The following is a 15,754-nucleotide window of genomic DNA, read 5'->3' as shown; positions in this document are numbered from 1 at the left end:
ATTTACTTGATATTTCTTAGGACCGGTAAAATAAAATAGTAAGTATAGCACATGTGAAAGTTATGATTTAATTAGTAATAAAACAAAAAAACAAAAAAAGAAGAAAGTAATTGAAGTTATGCGGCGGCTTGTAAATTATTAAAAACATAAACTTATATAAAATCATTTACTACCAAAACCATGCAATTTTCACATGGAATAATAGAATGAGAAACCACAAATTAGATCCCTAAAGGACACCAAGCGGTGCGATCTCGTGAACAGTGAGGTCTCCGGTTCAAACCCCACTGCTCCCCATCCCCTAACTCCCCCAAGTAAAAAAAATAAAAAAATCACATGTTATATAAATACAATTATATGTAATGATATCTAAATATGGAGGAAAGCTGTATATGTGTATTTTAATCGAACAAAACACACACGCATTTAAACAAAAAATCTCAGCAATGGAAAAGCAAAACATAAAAGTGAGGAATTCCTAAAAACCAAATGGGCAGCTGTGGTGTGTGGACAGAGTTAGCAAATTTTGGGAGACCCCACGAGTGGGTTTCAGCTTCTGCTACATTTATTTATTAATGGGCCCCCACCACTACTTGGGCCTGGGCCCCACCTCCCTTTTCTCAGCTAACACACACTACACGCACTGATTCTCCCTTTTTGCTACTTGCTACTAGCCTTTGTTTTGGGTATATCATTATTTTGCAAATTTCTGATAATTTCATATCATCCAAAATTAAGTTTGTTAGAAAAAAAGGTGAAGATTCGTAAATTAAAAGAAATTTTATATGACATTATTCTGGATTAAATATTGAAATGAATTTATTTAATATGGTACAGGATTATAGAAGGCTCTTATTTTCTCTCACAAACACAAACACATAGGCATTGTTTGTAGAAAGATAGCAGTCAACCAAGCAGAAAGAGGAGAAGGCAGCAGTTGCTCAGTTGGCACAAAAGTCTCTCTCACTAACTCAATGGCCCAAACTTTGATTAATTTGACGACAGGACAGCGCATGAGATTTTTCAATTCTTGAAAACAGAATGCTATCTATGGAACAAGGCGCCACTACCAACTCCGGCCACCGCGAGCCGCCGCCCTCCTCCCTACAGCTTGTCTCAACCCACCACCAAAGTCAACCAAGAGCCTCTCCCCCTTCCTCCACCTCCGCCGACGCCGCCAAGGCCTTGGTCGTCAAGAAGCCCTCCAAGGACCGCCACACCAAGGTCGACGGCCGCGGCCGCCGCATCCGCATGCCTGCCCTATGCGCCGCCCGCGTCTTCCAGCTCACCAAAGAATTGGGCCACAAATCCGACGGCGAGACCATAGAGTGGCTCCTGCAGCAAGCGGAGCCCTCCATCATCGCTGCCACCGGCACCGGCACAATCCCGGCCAATTTCTCCACCCTCAACGTCTCCCTCCGCAGCAGCGGCACCACAATCTCCGCCCCGCCCTCCAAATCCGCGCCTCTCTTCCTCGGCGGCGCCGCCGGCATGCTCGGCTTTCACCACCAGCTCGCCGCCTTCGGACAACAAGACCCGGACGACAACAGCTACATGAAGAAACGGTTTCGAGAAGACCCCGCCGCCGCCGGTTCGCCCAAACCGGGAGAACCGGGTTCCAACACTAAACCTAGCTCCGGTTCGACCACCGGTTGCAGCTTCATCCCCGCTCCCGCCATGTGGGCGATGGCGCCGGCTGCCGCCGCCAACATGGGCAACACTTTCTGGATGCTCCCAGTGACCGGAGGCGGCGCCGCAACCGCGACGGCGGCGCAGCAGGAATGGCAGCATAGGCAGTCGTCCATGCAGAGAGTCGGCGGGTTTGAGTTTTCCGGTGCGGGGCGGTTCAGCCCGGTTCAATTCGGATCAATGGTGGTGCAGCCGTCGCCGCCGTCGCCGGTTCAGGCGCTGGAGACGAATATCGGTTTGTTGAGCTCCATGAACGCGTACAACAACAGCAGTAGTGATAGCAGAATTGATTTGGGAATGAATTTGGAGCACCACCACCATCATCACCATCAACATCAACAACAGCAGCAGCAACAGAATCAGAATCAGCCGCAGCGTAGCAATAGCAGCGATGAAAATCCAGAAGATTCACAGTAACTTTATTTCTTCAGCCATTAATTTTTATTTTAGGGTTTGCTGCAAGTATTTTTTTTTTCTTGTTCAATAATTGTACTGTTTCACTGTTGCGTAGCTTTTGTTAGTGTGATAAAATACTCCCTCTCTCTCTCTGCTTTCTCTCTCTTACTGCTCAATTTGGGGATGATTAAATTTGAGAATGTTGGGTGAGAAATGGAAAAGAGTTCTTGTGAAGATTTGGAATTTAGGGATTTAAATTGGTTATTATTTTGTTTGTTTGGGGCTTTGGTATTCTTTTTAGAGTAATGCTAAACAGCCACATTGTGGCCACCCACAATTTACTTAAGTAGAAAATAATTTAATTTATTTAACTTATTTTTTAAAATAAAAATAAGATTTAGTTATTTATCATATTCTCTACACAATAGTTATTTTTTTGCAATTTTTTGGTAATTTTTTTATTTTTATTAAAAAATAAATTAAAAATAAAAAATGCAAAAAAAAATTAAAAAAATAAGTACAATGTAGAGAATATAATAAAATAACTAAATCCTATTTTTATTTAAAAAAATAAATTAAATAAATCAAGATTGTCCTTATTATATTAGTGTGTGGGTGACGTGGCTGCATAGATTTATTGTTCTTTTTATTCATTCTGTGATAAGGAAAAAGCAGCGTAAGTAAGGCTCGAATTTGATTGGAAGATTACTGCAGCTGCAATTTTTGACTTTGTCGTCAGGGCCCCCCTTTCCTATATAATTTAACTTTAGAGAGAGACACACGAGGAGAGAGAAAGGAAGAGAGAATATTTGTTTACATTATCCGATTGGATAATATTCAAACCGACAATTTGTTCAGTATTTTTGGGCGATTTCTTGCAGGTAAAGACGGGAAATATTGTTTCGAGCATTCACATTTTTTACTGTATTTATTGTTGCTGGTGATGGATTATAAACTAAGTATCATTATTATTGTCTTCATCTATTCGAAGCATATAATTATCCTTATCTTATTTGTATATGCGTGTTATAGTTGCATATAAAAACAATTCAACAGGTACAACTACAAAAAGGGTAATTACACAAATGAAATGAGATGTTCATTGCAAGATGCACTTTCTACCACATTTAAATGTTGATCTTATCAATTACAAGATGGAAAATATGTTTATATACATAAAAACAAATTACCGCTTAAAAGATGTTTAGTGAAAGTCATTAAACTTTTATTTTGAATTGGGAGATGGAAGATTTGAATCTGTACCCGAATCACATACTTTTTATAAGTGGGTGGAATAACATCACATTATTTAACTTTATTTCATTCCAAATAAAGTATTAAAACCATTCCTTCTAATGTTTACAAACTTTTAATTAATACATAGTGATATAGCGGTTGATGGCATATAATATTTAAATATTTATGTAGTTATGTATAGTCACTCTTCCATCTAATCCAATCAATTGAAACACACATTATTAATAAATGCTTTAGATCATTTCAACTTGCACTATTTTAAATTTAATTATTAGTATATATATATAATCAATTGTACACATTTTAGTTAACTAGTCGGCAAAACAAATATGATGAAACAAAATAAATTAGACCGACCAAAATAAACTGAGATTATGAATTTGGAGAAAGGAGGCACCTTACTTTTTCCTTTCTTTTGTAGCCTAACCAGTAAAGCGTGCATACTACTTTTCCATTGTGTTTGATACTTATCTTTACTAAAATTTCAAGAAACGCCTCCACCAATCCATTGGATCCCCATACTTTCTTTTCTTAGTGGGCAAGAATTTTTATTTTTATTTATTTTTAATGGATTATATTCTATTTTGCATTATAAGTATAATTACATTTTAAAGTTTTCTTATTACATTTTACGACTTTGTTGATTGTAACTCTCACACGTGATTGACAAGGAATATTGAAAAAAATAAATACGATCACCCATCACAAATAGTTACCATTGACTAATTGGCTTCACTAATTCAAAGTATAGATATTCGGAAACTCTACGCCATCTCATCATACTACACAAACTATTACATCGCATATCGTTCCATCATATAAGAAATCAATATTATCTTTATTCAGAAAAGGGTAGTACACTTGTCATAACATCAATGGCGTTGCCACATTTGAATGCAACCAAATCATGTAAAGGAGAAAAAGGCTACTAAAGCTTTTGATGCAACACAAGTGGAAAGGTCAATAATCTAACCATAAATTTGCAAATGTTACTTAGAAATTCATGCTTTTTATGCACAGAAAGCTAAAAAAAATTACAGAATTATGAAAGATAAAAACCCAAAATAGTAAATGTACCTTTGACCACATTAACTATACACAATTTCTCAACAACAGTACATACACTACATTTATGGAATAACCATCCAATAATGTATAAGCATGATTTCATAATGTACAGCTGCACCATGTTATTGCAGTACATAAACTACCAAAGTTGTACACATTTTCCAGATACCTCATGTCTGAAAAGGCCGTGCAGCAAGACTCATACATAAATGCAAAATTATAATCTTCAACCAATCACATGATTCATTAGTGATTAACAATGAAATTCAGCTGGTTTTTTTTTATTATCTTTTAGTATGTCTAATCTTTTCCAGCAATAAATTCTAACTACCATGCTGCTGCTGTTTAATTACACGCAACCGATAATAAGAATTAGCCCTGAAGCTGCGTGTCAATGTCTATCCTATTCAACAAGAGAGTTTTCTACCATTGCAGATGATCTAGGAAGGAGACTCTAGACTAAAATCTCACATGTGAATGTTCAGCTACTAATATTTAATAACTAATAATGTTCACATGCCATAATGAGATGTCGGGTCGCCAACTTCCCTATGGTTCCTAGTCTTTGAGTGTATCAATTGCTCAATCATACAAATATAAGATCAGGAAGTCAACAATCATTAAATCACAACAGCTAACCAGGTACAAGAACTAGTTCTTAATTAGGTCGATCTAGTACGGAAATTATGGCAGTTTCTACGTTTTCAACAACACGAATCTACAACCTAAAGGCCCTTGAGGCTTCTATATGAAACCACTTGTTTTCAGATTATCACTGGTCAGCAAAAGCAAAATAGCTTCAGCAGGAGGATCAATTTGTATATCAAGATGAAGACATTATGTAGGATAATAGAAGAGAAATCAGCATTGTAGTTGGAGCAAATCCAAGAAATAGTATTCATAACTTGAAGCTAGGACAACACCTTTTGAGAAGTTAAAGCATTGTAGAGGGCATAAAGAAAGTGAATGCAAAAGACACTGTTGAATTCTTTTCAGTCAACAAATCCCTGGCGTTTGCTTCTCTCCTACACAAGGCTCAAATAGTCTATTATTGCCACAAAATGCAGAAATCAACAAGAAAAATTACGCTGAGGAAGTCTTCTTCTGCTGAAAGACTACTGCATAAACTGGGACAGCAACACCAATGCTGAATGCAGTGAAGACAGCAAGGCTCATTTTCAGTGCCTGATGATTCATCCTGTCCAAGTTGTACATGTGCTTTGCATGCAGATAGTAAGGCTCGTCATGGCCATGACCTCCTCCCATCTTCTTCACACTAGTTGAGTGAATGCCCCTGTTCACTGTGACTAAACAACGAATTTCACCTTTCGTTAGTCCCACCTGAAGAAAAGCTACAATATAAGCCTAGTATAATACTAATGAAACTATTAGCAAAGAATGGAAATTAATTTCCTAGTATAATCTCAGGGCAAAATACAGCTTCATGACCTATTGTTTCAGCTCTTTTAGGATACAAAGATTTCTATACACAAAAAAGGCCTGATAAGACTAGAGATACCAGAAGAAATACACAATACAGTGCAGGAAAGTACTCCCAACCTCCAATAACTTTGTTCCGAATTTCTATTTATTCATACACACTTACAAGTACAATATGGTTAAGACACATACTTTTTGGATCGGGGTCGAAGACCCACATTCTTTTTTTTAGATTATATAGGATAACAGTACACAAAACATTGAATGACAAAGGTGTCTGATACTGCGGCCAAGATTTTGATGAGAAAGACAAAGGTAACAAATATGACTCAAATGGGTCCTTGTAAATGTTGAGAAAAGAAATGCAGATACCTCTGGCAATCAGTAATGATACAAAATACATGAAGGTACATAATAATATCTGGAATGCAATAGAAAGTTCTCTTCACTTCAGAAACATTCTTGGTTGAGTCAATAAACGGATGCACAATCCCCTAGAACACTACTGTAATATAATATGTTGATAATATATGAAAAATGATTACATCAGATTGCACATTTTAGTTTATTTCCATACAAATTAACAGACTAAGTCCCAGGTGAAGTACAATAACATTTATAAGCAATTGAAAGAGCACGTTATCAGTTACCACGACTACCAAACAAAGAAGTCTTTGCAGCTGAATAAACACATTTTTATCATTTTCCATAGCATGTATTGAGTAATCCAGAAAAATAAAAATAAATAACAAAACTAGTTAACAAGGTGGAAAGCTCCAATTTCTAACACCGAGATCAACGCGTCAACCCATAAAACCTAAAATCCACATCAACAAGATTTATTATCTACAGAACTGAATGTAGGAATATTTAAATAAAAAGATACCAAAAAAAAAAAAAAACTGTCAAGCGGATTCGCATAATCACCATAAGTTTACAAATTGCACCAGAAACCATTTCTTACTTTGATATCTGAAACGGAAACAAAGAAAAAAGATCTATGAAATAAATAACGATAGAGAGAAATGGTAGACCTGGTTTGGGCATAATTGCGGAATTCATGAGCTTGGAAGCGCACGATCTCAATCCGTTCATCGCCATTAGTGAGTAATTTCGATTCCGTTGAGAGCAATTTCTATATACGACTAAAGCAAGACGACGAATCTCGAACAAGGGTTTGCTGTGATTTTGGGAGACTGATTTGTGATTTTAGGCGTTTGAATTGCACGTGTGGAAATTGTTGGGCTTGATATGCTGGGCTTTTACACTGATTCTGGGCTGAACTAATAGTATTTTATTTTATGTGAATTGACATAAGGGTTGATTCCAAATAAATCACAACCTTTGGCGATGAATGAAAATTAAATATGACTTCACTAATAAATATACTTAACGGAGCTTAATTCTAGACTTGACATACGCAATAAAGTTAGTAAAAAAAATTTAATCTAAATAAAATATATAACTACCCATCTTCTGCAGTTTTATTCCGAATTTAGCTATATTTGCGGTTACTCTACCCATTTCATATTATCATATATATATCGAAACAAATATGATTACCTCATTCTTGATCAAATTCCCATAATTGATGGTTGTTTCAATATTCCATCTCTACTACAAAGTGGACGTGAGAGTTTCTCCTCATCCGGGGTTGAATTTGAATAGCTATTAGAAGATTTATGAAGTGGAAAATACAAATTGATATGTATATGAAGGTATTATTGGAAAGAAATGCAGAAATTAAAAGGAAAATTAGGCAGAGGAAGCCTTCCTCTGCTGAAAGACGACTGCATAAATTGGGACAAAAACACCAATGCTGAATGCAGTGAAGACGGCGAGGGTCATTTTCACTTTCTGATGTTTCATCATGTCCAAGTTGTACATGTGCTTCGCATGCATGTAGAAAGGCTCGTCATGGCCATGACCTCCTCCCATCTTCTTCACGCTGCTTGAGTGAATGCCCCTCTTCACTGCCACACAAACATATCATATGATGATACATTAGCTCTAAGAAGAAGATTATTTTCTCAATGCACAAATTCTTAATTATGGATAGCTCTGATTTTGATTTCTGAAACGGAGGAGATTGAGCGGAAAGGATTTGCCGAAAACGATCGAGAGAATGGCAGACCTGATTTGGGCATAACTGCGGAATTCATGAGCTTGGAAGCACATGATCTCAGTCCCGTGTTCATCGCCATTGTCGAGTGAGTGATTTTCTGATTGCGTTGAGTGCAATTTCTAAATCGGATCGCTGCTAAAAGATGAATCTGGAACGATGAGCGCAATTTGTTGTGATTTCAATTCGTGATTTTAGGCGTTTGAATCGCACGTGTGGAAATTGTCAGCCTTGAATTTATGACAAAATCAAATGTTACGAACTCAAACCCGCAATTTCTTTTATAAGAATATGATTAACAACTTCTCGTTATTTTTTGTGATGATTCAATTTTTTCTTAAAGATGATTAATCTCATTATTTTCCGTGATGCTTCGAATTCTCCACTTATCGTGATGATCCAAACCTTTCTTGTCACTTGCATAAACTTGCCGTAATGATCCAAACCCTTTTTTGCATTCCATTTGGCTCCACTTAGCTCTTTTACTATTTTATTCTTTATGTTTTTCAACAAACAAACTATTATTTTCTCAAAAAAAAAAAAAAACAAACTATTATCAATTATTAAGAAAACATGGGCTGAAACATGATAACACATTTTAGTATAGTACTAATACTTTCAAAAATCAAAGTACAACTTCTATAACGAAAAGTACCACTTTACTGAACAACGGAGACCTCACATCTCCTACAACCCTGAAATTTAACCAAGAAACCCCCCCGCCCAAAAAAAAGGAAGTGGAAACAAAGGATAGAGAGACAACATTCTTCTCAAACTCCAAAAGCCAAGCTTCCAAGAAAGAAAGCAACCTACAATCCACAAAATCACAACTCTCGGTGTCTCTTGAGAGCTGTTATAGCTAACAGATTTACTAGACATCTATTCTTTTTACATGAGGATAAAACTAAAACGCCATAACTTTCTATGCAGGTCGTTGGAAAAACTGTCAGACGACGGAGGAGAGCGTTTTCCACCTACCTATTGAGGCATAAACGACATAGCTTTTCTAAAATCAACTGCTGAGCCTGGGAAAGGTTGCTGTCCCGGCATCCACAGATTTCCATTATGGGGCAACAGCATTGAAGGTTGGTTGCTCGTTCCTGTGTCTTCTCCTACAACAGTATCAGAAACTTCTTTCTTTTTCTTCACAAACTCGAAGAACTCAGCAACTTGGCGAGCATATCTTTTAAAGAGAAAATTGTTGAAGAAGTAAGATATGGGAATTGATTTTGATAAGTAATGTAGAGAAATTTTAAAGTATATAAGTCAAATGTGATCAGATAAAGGATCTACTATAGAATCTTATTGGGATAGCTATAAACCATGTGTGTTCGAATGAGATCAACCATAAAACTCTCAAGAAAGCGTGAAAGTTAACGTACTCTTGCTTAGCATCTATGTCTCTGCTGAAATCGATGTCTGGTTCACAGTCAAGAACCAAAGCAGGAACCTGCTCCATACATTCCAAAAGGCAAAATAAGATGGAATGAAATTGAAGAAAAAAATATCTTGGAATAATTGTGTAAGTGCAATCACGGATTGTACCTTTTGGATGCTTGAGTGCATATGATCACCATTCAAATAAAAGACGCGATCTTTAATGTGGGGATGTAAAGACCAATCATCGTCCTTGGGAAGCTGACTCACTGATAGAACTCCGTGATTCCCACTCTCAAATGGAAAAAGCCAGCTTTCGTGCTTCTCATGCAAGTCCCTCAGGTAGTCCAGAGAGACTCCGCCTTCCTCTGCTCTCTTACGCAACATCATGCGCTTGTGGCAAGTGTCGGGGCTTGCTCTCAGGTAGATGAATCCATCAGGAATAAGTCCAGGCAAACTTGAAACGACAGGATCAAACCATGAATCATAAATGCTAATTTCCATCTCATTCATCCACTTCGCCTCATGAACAGCTCTTACAAAGACCTTTATTAAGGGAAATCCATCAATAAAATATGCAAAGCTAATCCAATATTAATGGAGAACCAAAAAGGCTTCCTAATATTAATTCATAACATTAGACAAATATCTTGGTTTTCAACGTAAGAACTTAGACTGTTAAATCAGGTGGAAGATTAAACAGAATAGCTTGTCAGTCTCCTCCTTTAACATTTAATTATAATAAAAAAGTCCCCCTAAAAAAAGCATCATCAAACAAAGTAATATTTTCTCATAAGCTCAGGAAATAAGGAATTTATATAGCTGTCAAGCTCAAAAAGAAAGGAATTTATTCGTTTACCATCCTATCACTGAAGACACTCCGCTCCATAAGTCTCAGGGGCTTCATACCGCCACATGATTCTCTCTCCTGCATAACTCTTGTTACAAACACATAGTTCTGGAAGGTATAGGCGTATCTCTTCGGTTCAGCATAAAATGCATCTAGTATGTTGAAGTGGTCAGGACCAACATTCTGCCACTTGTCAACTGGTTCAGGAACAATCTCCACAAGATCTCTAAGCTCAAGGGTTTCATTAGCTATTCTCTGCAAGAATGTAGTCTTTCCCACACTGATATTTCCTTCAACACATAAAGTGATCCGATTCTTTTGACTAGGCTTAATGCTTTCCTTCAGCTCTTCATCCACGCTCTCCTTGATAAAGATAGTTATGCTCTCAGCATGGTTCTTGTGTATGATCCCCACCGAGCTCTGTAAGAACTCCACCATTTTCGCACTAGATTTACCGAAAAACTGCACCATAACAAGAGCATGTTATTTGCTACAACCAGGCTACGTGCAAAAGTAAGATTTATACATTCATTACTTAAAACTGCACAAACCTCGCTTCAGTTATTGCCTACTATATCAAATCCAGAAGAAAATCCTACATGAACAACAATGGAAGTCGAATATTGCTCGTAGCTAACCATGACATACTCAAAACCCACAAACTCAGGCAATAAACAATCAAAACACATAATAATCTAGCAAATTAACACAGCTTTTTACAGGCTTCAAACCACAATTTTCTACAATGCTCCTCTCTCTCAAATTGCACCAACACTCTAAACCTAGTAAGACAAAGCTCAGCAATGCAGAAATCTAAACATTCATCATGAAAAAAACTGCCATTACATAATCACCTAAAATTTCAACCAAAACAAATATACCTTATCTTTATAGAGCTGTTTGAGCTGAGCCACTCCCTCAAATCCTTTCTCCACCAGCTTCCTCAAATTCCTCGGCCCCACTCCTGGAATCGTCAGCAAATCGGGGCTCCCCACCACCACTGCACCACCGCCACTACCCCCGCCCCCACTCCTCCTCCTCTGCAAGCGCTTCTCCTCCGCCGCTTTTTCATTTCCCGCCTCCGCAACCGTGAATTCGCCGCCCTTATTCGAATTCCCGGCAAGGGTTGCGAACCACGCCGCCCTGCCCAACCCACTATACTTATTGTTCTCCTTCAAAACCACCCACGCCCTCAGCGGCGCCGTGTTTCTGCTGCTGCTGTTATCGACGGCGCAGCTGCAGGGGTGGCATCCGGTTGGGGGCAATTTCCTTAATTTGAGGCCACGCACCGCGGCGGATGAAAAAGGGTTTCTGGTATGGTGCAGGGGGTTGGGTTGGCGGAGACACGACATTTTATTGGCAATCACCGGGGGGGCGCTGCAGAGACCTAGAGAGAGAAAGCTGGAACCGGAGACGGGTAGAGAGAAAGGAGTGCTGTTGTTACCGAATGAAATTGGAGCGGCAGCGGGCGTCCTGCGCAAAAGCTTCTGCATCACTCTGGTGCATCTCACACCGAATCCAAACTATGAATACGAAGTTTGTAAGTATATCTGTTGTTAAATGTGTAAGATTAGCAGTGTACAGAGAGAGAGTAGAAGAAATTCGGTTGCTGTGTGTTTGGGTTTGGCTGTTGAAATGGTTTTGGCGGAGAAGAGAAGAAGAGGTCGAGGGTTTTAGGGTTGAGTACAGTAATTTTTGTTTTAATTCTTTTTTTACAATTTTGCAAATACTACTATCATTCTCTGAAAAACAATTTGCAATATAATTGATTGCCCCGACTATTTTTCACTCAAAAACAGTACTTTTGAAGGCTTGAAGCATAGGTCTTTTGGGCACGGAGATTAAGGAGAGGTAGATTAGTTGTTAAAGTGTTGTGGCCCATCACTATTAGTGTAGTTGATTAGTTTTAACTAGCACACGCCCATTCGTGCGATGCACGATAAGTGAAACTGAACGATATTTTAAATAAATAAATATGCATATTAAATATATATATATATATATATAATTTAAATATAAATAAATGTAAATATAAATCTGAAAAATGGTTTCATCGGTGAGTCGTAAGTGGATACATGCCATGTAATTTGAATAAATATAACAGCAATTATTTTTATATGCATCAAAATTTTTATTTGTGTATTTTACCGACAAATATTTTTTATCAACGGGTTAGCAGAAAAAATAAACGGTTGAATGTGTCATTCATTTTTAAAAAGTAAAATATGGAGTATATCACTTAAGTAAATTTGAATAGACATGCTGCTACAAAATTAAACTCTTCAATTTACTTTTATTTTATATTTTAAAGAGAATCAATAATGATTCTCCAATTAATGATTTTTCAATTAATCATTTTTTTGCTTCATAGATAAGTAATTGTCAATCTAATATTAAATTCAATTAAGAAATAATCATAACAAATATGTTAATATAAATAAATATAAAAATTCATATAAAAACATACTGAAAATTTAATAAATCTAAATCGTATTTGAAAATCTATTTTAATATATAAATATATAGTATATATATATAAATTTATATTAATATAAAATTCACTTTAAAAAATTATGTTTAATTTAAAGAGTTCTAAAATGAATAAATATAAGTTTCATCTTTTTAGTTGCATTAAATTGTTATAATAAAAAAATAAATAGAAAATATGAAAAATGAACGGAGAAAGAACCGTATAATTAAAAGAAATTAGAAAAGAGAAATGAGAGATAAAAGATGAGAGAGAAAAAAAAATTGTAACTTTAATTAATAATAACTTATTCATTTTAAATTTATTTTTTATAATTTTTATATCAAATTAAAGATCTTTTCGTTATCTTTAATTTAACATCAATGTTGAATATGTTTTTATTAATCAAAGTTGATGATTTTTATAAAAGAATCAAAACAAAAAAAGAAAAATGAGGACAGAGAAATTTTGGGGGAAAAAAGTAGCCGTTATACTGCTCTTTTATATAATATATAGATTTAGTGTATTTATTTATTTCTATTTAATGTTTTAGTTGAATTTTAAACCACCACCACCTCCGACAACCACCACCGCCACCTCCGACACCACCACCGACCACCACTGCACCGCCGACAACACCGCCAACCACCATTATCACCATAACCGTGAACTCACACAAGCAAATTGCATAATCAAACCAAAAATTCCAAGTGCATTCCAATCCAGATTTAAAAATTCAAATTTCAATTGTTTTACACGAAAATCAGAAAGGGCAACACAATGAAATTGAAGCAAAAAAACAAAAAGTTGAACCCGAAATCGCCGCTCCCTTTCATGGCAGAATCATCGCCGGTCACCACTGCCAACGTCGTCGGCGAGCTTGAGCAGCGGTGCTTCTCTGATTTTCTCACCACGAGAGAGAGGGAGGGCGACCGCCCACCACCGCCTTTCTTCCCCGGCGCAGATCCTGCGAGCAATCCGGAGAGAGAGGGAGGGCGACCGCCTTTCTCACCACGAGATCTGAGGTTGGAAATTGGGCCAGGGGTTTTCAGCCAGACTGGAGATCTAGGGTTGGAGATGAGGGCGGCGGCGATTCCAGAGGAAGAACGCGACAGAGGGACGAGGTGAAGGGCGCCGACGATTCCAGATGGAGGTCGGCGGCGATTCCAGAGGAAGAACGTGTCACCCTCTTCCCTTCACCTCTCTTCACAGACGTCTGGTTTTGGGGCTCTAGTTGGCGGCAGCAAAGGCGACGACCCTATCGAGGGTCCGGCGGTGGGCTCGCCTACCGTTGCTTCGCCGGAGATTTGAGGGAGGAATCGGTGGTGCTGTTCGCCGGAGAGAAGAAAACATTTAAGAGAGAGAAAGAGATAGGAGGCGGACCCATCTAGTTTTAGGGTTTAGTTAGTTATAGTCTAATTAGTGTGATGCATTATTAGTGTTGTTAAGGCCTAATTTCTTTCCAAAAATGGAAATGTGTCTTTATTATTGGGACAACCCAATAAAGAAAGTGTGTCTTCAATAATGGGACGGAGGGAATAGTAAATACTATGTCTTTGTTTAATTCATGGAATGGTCGGAATAAATAGAGTACTCCGTTAATTTAATTTGACCGTATATTTTTTAATATACCAAATAAAAAACTCTAGCAAAATTATTTATTTAATTTAATGAGTTGATATCTTGTAGCAATAGTGAGATCAGTTCTAAGCTATGTTGCATACGTACGCGGGTGCGGATGCGGGGGCAATACGATACGAGTACGGGGATACAAGTTTTTAAAAATTATAGGGTGCGATTCGCCAAGGATACATCTAATTATTAAAATTTTATGATATATAATGCTTATAAAATATATACAATTTAAATTTTCTTAAATTAATTATATGTAATTTACATTTTATTTTACCCAAAAGTTAAGCATTTTCAATTATATAAGTTAATTGAGCAACAATATAACGATTCAAATATTATTAGTCCAATATATAAGTCATAACTGAAAATAAAATTATCAAAATAACCTTGTGTAGGCCTTTCGTGCACGAAATACGTGAATTTCGCCTATGGAATTTGCGAATCCGGTTTATTTTTATAAATTATTTTAAAAGATATGCCACGTGGCGAATCCGACGAGAATCCGAGAGAATCGCACCCTCAAAGAATCCGATTCGTCGTACATGCTAACTTTTGAAGAATTCGTGCATCATAGGTTCTAAGAGCATTGTCAATGCCTTACACGATAGCACCTACTCGTGTAAGGTGTTGCTCGTGTAAGGCGTTGCAAGGCAGCCCTACACGAGGGCTACACGATGGATCGTGTATGCCCGATAGCGTTATTTTTTCGGCGCGTGTTTTACACGCGCCTTATTTAAAAAAAAATTGAAATTCGATTTTTGAAATTTGAAGGCAGCTTTGCAAGCCTCGGTTTACGTGCCTTTTTTAATTTATGTAATTTTAATTATGTTTTTAATTTTTTTATGTAATTTTTAGATTTTTTATTTTAATGGAATTTTAATTATTAGTAAAATGTGTTATTTAAATTTGTGCAATTAAATTTAAGTGAAAATCATAAAAATCAAAACTAAAAAAATCATGTAAGCTATCATGTAATCCCAATGCAGCCTCCTTACACAATGTGGTCCCCCATCATCAAGTAAACTATCATGTAGGCTATCATGTAACCCCAATGTGGATGCTCTAAACATCATTAACTAATGTTAATTACTACTCCCTCCATCCTCAAATAACTTTCTATTTTTATGTTTTTTATCGTCTCTCAAATAACCTTTTATCTATTTTGGAACACTATTCCACTATTAATAATACCTTATTTATTTTTAATTTTCACTTTTCACTTTTCACTTTTTACTATTCTTAATACTAATTATAACATATTTTCAATACTATTTACTCCCTCCGTCCACATTCTCGTTTCCACTTTTATCATTTGATTTGTCCACAATATCATTTCCACTTTCATTTATTTTAATAGGGTTACATAACACTTTATTTCCCTTTCACATATTTATAGTGGAACCCAAACTCCACTCACATCAATACTCGCAATTATCAACTACTATCCATCATT

At 36.8% G+C, this 15,754-nt stretch overlaps 5 protein-coding genes across 6 annotated transcripts in view; 2 read left to right on the top strand and 3 right to left on the bottom strand.

Annotated features, from left to right (window-relative positions):
* Positions 1-15,754, top strand: part of LOC131020541 (uncharacterized) — a 1,142,091-nt gene that overhangs the window by 218,384 nt on the left and 907,953 nt on the right. The window lies entirely within an intron of this gene.
* On the top strand, positions 468-2,319 carry LOC131020531 (transcription factor TCP8-like). Its single transcript, XM_057949404.1, has one exon. The coding sequence runs from the start codon at positions 1,042-1,044 to the stop codon at positions 2,104-2,106; it is 1,065 nt and encodes a 354-aa protein (XP_057805387.1). The 5' UTR covers positions 468-1,041; the 3' UTR covers positions 2,107-2,319.
* Positions 5,253-7,197, bottom strand: LOC131020783 (uncharacterized). Of its 2 annotated transcripts, none has more exons than XM_057949808.1 (2): positions 6,885-7,197; positions 5,253-5,717 (listed from the first exon to the last, which is right to left on the bottom strand). In XM_057949808.1, the coding sequence occupies exons 1-2, from the start codon at positions 6,949-6,951 to the stop codon at positions 5,494-5,496; spliced, it is 291 nt and encodes a 96-aa protein (XP_057805791.1). In that variant the 5' UTR covers positions 6,952-7,197; the 3' UTR covers positions 5,253-5,493. The 2 variants fall into 2 exon arrangements, with proteins under 2 accessions (XP_057805791.1, XP_057805796.1); XM_057949813.1 differs by having other exon boundaries at positions 5,253-5,711; positions 6,885-7,182.
* On the bottom strand, positions 7,410-8,196 carry LOC131020798 (uncharacterized). Its single transcript, XM_057949825.1, has 2 exons — positions 7,985-8,196; positions 7,410-7,823 (listed from the first exon to the last, which is right to left on the bottom strand). The coding sequence occupies exons 1-2, from the start codon at positions 8,052-8,054 to the stop codon at positions 7,606-7,608; spliced, it is 288 nt and encodes a 95-aa protein (XP_057805808.1). The 5' UTR covers positions 8,055-8,196; the 3' UTR covers positions 7,410-7,605.
* Positions 8,552-11,975, bottom strand: LOC131020375 (uncharacterized). Its single transcript, XM_057949145.1, has 5 exons — positions 11,081-11,975; positions 10,209-10,661; positions 9,518-9,895; positions 9,355-9,422; positions 8,552-9,155 (listed from the first exon to the last, which is right to left on the bottom strand). The coding sequence occupies exons 1-5, from the start codon at positions 11,690-11,692 to the stop codon at positions 8,951-8,953; spliced, it is 1,716 nt and encodes a 571-aa protein (XP_057805128.1). The 5' UTR covers positions 11,693-11,975; the 3' UTR covers positions 8,552-8,950.

Source organism: Salvia miltiorrhiza, chromosome 1 (assembly GCF_028751815.1).
Source record: "Salvia miltiorrhiza cultivar Shanhuang (shh) chromosome 1, IMPLAD_Smil_shh, whole genome shotgun sequence".
NCBI lineage: Eukaryota > Viridiplantae > Streptophyta > Magnoliopsida > Lamiales > Lamiaceae > Salvia > Salvia miltiorrhiza.
This window is presented reverse-complemented; position numbering and strand designations above follow the sequence as displayed.

What these genes read in the sequence shown, in the direction of transcription:
- LOC131020531 (XM_057949404.1), top strand. Translation starts at nt 1,042, where the DNA reads ATGCTATCTATGGAACAAGGCGCCACTACCAACTCCGGCCACCGCGAG.
- LOC131020798 (XM_057949825.1), bottom strand. Translation starts at nt 8,054, where the DNA reads ATGGCGATGAACACGGGACTGAGATCATGTGCTTCCAAGCTCATGAAT. An exon ending in CGCAGTTATGCCCAAATCAG is followed by an intron (nt 7,824 to 7,984) that starts GTCTGCCATTCT and finishes TTTGTGTGGCAG; the next exon opens with TGAAGAGGGGCATTCACTCA.
- LOC131020783 (XM_057949808.1), bottom strand. Translation starts at nt 6,951, where the DNA reads ATGGCGATGAACGGATTGAGATCGTGCGCTTCCAAGCTCATGAATTCC. An exon ending in CGCAATTATGCCCAAACCAG is followed by an intron (nt 5,718 to 6,884) that starts GTCTACCATTTC and finishes TTCGTTGTTTAG; the next exon opens with TCACAGTGAACAGGGGCATT.
- LOC131020375 (XM_057949145.1), bottom strand. Translation starts at nt 11,692, where the DNA reads ATGCAGAAGCTTTTGCGCAGGACGCCCGCTGCCGCTCCAATTTCATTC. An exon ending in AACAGCTCTATAAAGATAAG is followed by an intron (nt 10,662 to 11,080) that starts GTATATTTGTTT and finishes GTTATGGTGCAG; the next exon opens with TTTTTCGGTAAATCTAGTGC. An exon ending in TGCACTCAAGCATCCAAAAG is followed by an intron (nt 9,423 to 9,517) that starts GTACAATCCGTG and finishes TGTATGGAGCAG; the next exon opens with GTTCCTGCTTTGGTTCTTGA.